The 4,706-nt window shown below is 39.9% G+C and overlaps 1 protein-coding gene across 2 annotated transcripts in view; it reads left to right on the forward strand.

Moving 5' to 3' along the window:
• The first annotated feature begins 1,585 nt into the window (after positions 1-1,585).
• Positions 1,586-4,706, forward strand: part of top3b (DNA topoisomerase III beta) — a 32,107-nt gene continuing 28,986 nt past the window's right edge. The window contains exons 1-3 of one of the 2 annotated variants that reach the window (XM_020599340.1): positions 1,586-1,737; positions 3,024-3,130; positions 3,262-3,336. In XM_020599340.1, coding sequence (XP_020454996.1) covers positions 1,695-1,737; positions 3,024-3,130; positions 3,262-3,336 — 225 coding nt within the window. In that variant the 5' untranslated portion in view covers positions 1,586-1,694. Of the gene's footprint in view, positions 1,738-2,575; positions 2,728-3,023; positions 3,131-3,261; positions 3,337-4,706 lie in introns of those variants that run through there. The other variant, XM_020599339.1, reaches the window with a different exon arrangement.

Raw genomic sequence — 4,706 nt, forward strand, 5'->3', positions numbered from 1 at the left:
CAGCCTGTAGCATTTATTCAGGGGAACCAAGGGAAGCCCTTAATTTCCCCCTCACTTACCGGGAAAGGGACACAGCTATCATAGGTCTCATGTTCTGGTCTCATTCATCACCAATCTGACCTTATTTTAAACTCCACATCTGATTTATTGTCATTTTATGTCAGGTTTTTGAGCATGTTTCAAAAAAATAAAACAAGACTATTGTATAATGCATATAAAACTAATATGTACTTGTATATGCTTTCAGATAATGTCTATGTGCAAAAGTTTTTATCTCGCTAAATAAAGTATTTCACCAAGCAAGCACACTGACGAGTTCAAATCACTTGGTCTTAGGTACATGGACTGTGTGGACATGTCCAGGTGTAGCATACCAGTTACTTTGGTTCATGTAGGTTCAAAAGACCTCACTGAAGGTGAGTGTAGATCGAAGGGTGTGGTGATTACGAAATATACTCATTGGTCTTATAGCTCTGAAACAGGGTGCCAGTAACACAGAAGCAGAAGGTTTGGATTTTTATTTGGGATACTTTATACAATGAAAGTGTGATCAAGTACAGTGATCAGGCATTTAGCTTGCTCTTACTAATAAAATCACTAAACTGGCCTTGAAGTGATGTTGCACCAAACAAATGTATTTCTGAGACATCTCTTCTCCAATCAACTTCAACGTTTTCCACCATAATACAATTCAAATTTATTTGTATAGCACCAAATCACAACAAAAGTCATCTCCGGACACTTTACAAAGTAATGTCTAGACCTTACTGTTAGCAATATTATTATATAGAAAAACCCAACAAATCCCCCTTGAGCAGCACTTGGCGACATTGGGGAGGAAAAACTGCCTTTAACAGAAGAAACCCCCAACAGACCCCGGCTCTTGGTGGGCGGCCTTCTGCCTTGACCGGTTGGGGTGAGTGGATAGAGGGCAGAGAAAAGAAGAAAAGCAACAAGAGACAACAATCAAACACTGGTCAGGTTGATGTGGCCAGTGACTGCTCATCAGAAACATACACCTGCAGAACCAGGGATACATGCAGAAAGGTACAGGGCAAGAGAGAGAAGACACACTACAATACCAATAAATGGCTTTATGCTACCTCTTTTAAATGAACCTTCCACTGTACTCTGCGCTTAGCACCAAATTGGCAGGCAAAGTGAATTTCAAGGTGAGGAAAATACAGTCGGAGGATCACTTGTGCTGATCATTGTCACCACAAAAATAAGGCTGGGTACCTAATACCAAGAGCCTTGCCAAATGCAGGTCATTTAAAAAAGATCTATTGATTTATTTATCCCAAATAAATATTCTTCTACCCAACCTTCTTTTTTTTTATCAAGTAGTCAATTCCATAACTGACCTACACATAAATTCCAGCCAACCTCGCATGATTAAATAGTGGGATCAATTTATTGTTAGTTTGGAGCTTTTCATAAAAGTTAAGAATTTTAAATGTTGCTGTTGTCACTTATGTTTAAGCCATTGTATTTGTATTGAAGCTTTAGTAAAGCCTTGGGTATTTACCTTTGAACACTCTTTTGGTGATGGGTTATACTGTATGTATTAACTGATACAACTCATCTGTTCTCCTTGGCTTTTAGGAAATTGTACTAGTCGCAAGGGACTCAATGGAGCATGTTCAGTTCATGAATACATTGGCAGCTTCCAGGGACAAACTGCGCGGTTTAAGATGACTTCTGTGTGTGGACATGTCATGAGTCTGGACTTCATTGGTGAGTATCATCCATTTTAGGTCCTGCTCACACTACCTGTACTTTTACTGATGGCATTTCCTTGCAGCATTTATGGTGTACTTCATTATCTAATGAAGGAATAAAAAATAATCTATTGTAAAGGCTCTGGACTGAAACTGAAAACTGCAAGACAATCTCACGAATCAGTAAAACTGCTTAACTGTCCCTTCCCTAAACAATTTTGACTAGCAAATTTGAGCTAACTAGGTGGATCTGCCAGGACGCTGCTTGGTGATCTTACGACTCCCACCTTCTGCTTCTTTCTTTCTTTCAAGGGAAGTACAACAACTGGGAGAGAAGACACACTACAATACCAATAAATGGCTTTATGCTACCTCTTTTAAATGAACCTTCCACTGTACTCTGCGCTTAGCACCAAATTGGCAGGCAAAGTGAATTTCAAGGTGAGGAAAATACAGTCGGAGGATCACTTGTGCTGATCATTGTCACCACAAAAATAAGGCTGGGTACCTAATACCAAGAGCCTTGCCAAATGCAGGTCATTTAAAAAAGATCTATTGATTTATTTATCCCAAATAAATATTCTTCTACCCAACCTTCTTTTTTTTTATCAAGTAGTCAATTCCATAACTGACCTACACATAAATTCCAGCCAACCTCGCATGATTAAATAGTGGGATCAATTTATTGTTAGTTTGGAGCTTTTCATAAAAGTTAAGAATTTTAAATGTTGCTGTTGTCACTTATGTTTAAGCCATTGTATTTGTATTGAAGCTTTAGTAAAGCCTTGGGTATTTACCTTTGAACACTCTTTTGGTGATGGGTTATACTGTATGTATTAACTGATACAACTCATCTGTTCTCCTTGGCTTTTAGGAAATTGTACTAGTCGCAAGGGACTCAATGGAGCATGTTCAGTTCATGAATACATTGGCAGCTTCCAGGGACAAACTGCGCGGTTTAAGATGACTTCTGTGTGTGGACATGTCATGAGTCTGGACTTCATTGGTGAGTATCATCCATTTTAGGTCCTGCTCACACTACCTGTACTTTTACTGATGGCATTTCCTTGCAGCATTTATGGTGTACTTCATTATCTAATGAAGGAATAAAAAATAATCTATTGTAAAGGCTCTGGACTGAAACTGAAAACTGCAAGACAATCTCACGAATCAGTAAAACTGCTTAACTGTCCCTTCCCTAAACAATTTTGACTAGCAAATTTGAGCTAACTAGGTGGATCTGCCAGGACGCTGCTTGGTGATCTTACGACTCCCACCTTCTGCTTCTTTCTTTCTTTCAAGGGAAGTACAACAACTGGGACAAGGTGGATCCTGCAGAACTCTTTAGCAAAGCTCCCACAGAAAAGAAGGAAGCCAACCCCAAACTAAACATGGTCAAGTTCCTCCAGGTGGGTTTAAGAAGTTGAACCAGTATCTGGTTTTCCAAAGACATACTGTTTATTGTGTTCTGTATGGCAATCTGTAGGTCAGTGTGTCATATATCTTTGGTGCTCATCCCAAGTTTCTTATGTTATGTCAGGTTGAAGCCAGAGACTGTGATTACGTGGTTTTATGGCTGGATTGTGACAAAGAAGGCGAGAACATCTGTTTTGAGGTAATTCAGGCCCCCATTACACCTGACATTAACATGTGGTCTATATCCAGATATGTTTTCTGGAAAATTACTTCCTGCAGTGGGTCTTTGCATTTACAATGACTCTGACAAATGCTTTATTAGTGTCTCAATTGTGACTGCACTATGATTAGATCTCATATGCAGTATACAGTATGACTCACTGGTCAGGCAAACATTCATTGTCCCAGGTCAAGGGAAGCACTACTGCTGTATGGGCTCTGCCTCTTTTTTCTTTGCTGAAGCTGGGGTCATCATAGCCATCAGTAGGAGGTGGAGTCAGGTGACTATTCCACTTGCTGGGCAAATGTTTTTAAAGAGGCCATGGCATACTTTTCCTTGTGTTTTTTAAATTATCTACAATGTTACAACGTTGAATTATTATCTTATTAAAAATTTAAATCTGTGACCTAAAGCTCAAAAAATGAGGTGTACTTATGTTCTAGTACTTTTATGCAGAAGCAACTCATTTTATAAACGGTTTGCAAACTCTCCCTCAAGACTTTTTTTTCTAACAAAATAAAGGATTATGTGATAGTTTAAGGTTTTCCTCGAATGGCGATAATCTCCAGGCAATTGTGTGTTCATATGAACTTGCCTGACATCCACCAGTGCCCCGACCATATTGGCAAAATGTTATATTGCCTTGTTATGTATATTTTCAATAAAGCTTATTTAAAAGAAAAGACCTCCACTGGTGCCATTGTAAAAGCAGAATTTTTTGACTGATCCCAGTTTGGTGGATATATTTTACCTCATGCTGCCTGCATTATGACCAGAGGATATGGAGAAAATACAGGGCCTGAGGTCACTGCATGTCCAGGAATGTTCATGTACAGGGACTGGTTGTTTAACCTGACCATTGAAGCCTCTGCTGCAGTGAATGATCAGCTCATCAGCACTGGATTCCCCCGGAGCACAGTACCTGTTTGTTTTGACTGCTTGAGGCCACTTGTTTTCCACATGTGATGTGTTGCTGGTTAGTGAGCGGATTAACTACCCTTGATATCATTGTCGGTGCTATGCTACCCGTTGGAATTAATTTCACTACTGTGGGACTGTATGTGGTCCTGTGGGGGAAGAAGCAGTAATCACTGGTTGGTTTTACCAACCTTGGAGCTACCTGAAAGGGAGTGTCGTATGGAAATGGCTTGGGTTTGCAAGTTCAGACTTTGAAGAAGCTAAACCCCGCTGTAAAATATGCCAGAAGTATGTGGCAACTAAAGGAAGCAGCACGACGAATTTATTCCAGCACCTCAAACAAAACCACATTGCTGAATGGGAGGCGTGTGTGGCGCTGCGAGCTAATGCTAAACAAGATAGCAGCAGCTACAAAACACCGGCTAAAAAGC

The sequence above is a fragment of the Monopterus albus genome, unplaced genomic scaffold (assembly GCF_001952655.1).
Source record: "Monopterus albus unplaced genomic scaffold, M_albus_1.0 scaffold40.1, whole genome shotgun sequence".
Classification (NCBI taxonomy): domain Eukaryota; kingdom Metazoa; phylum Chordata; class Actinopteri; order Synbranchiformes; family Synbranchidae; genus Monopterus; species Monopterus albus.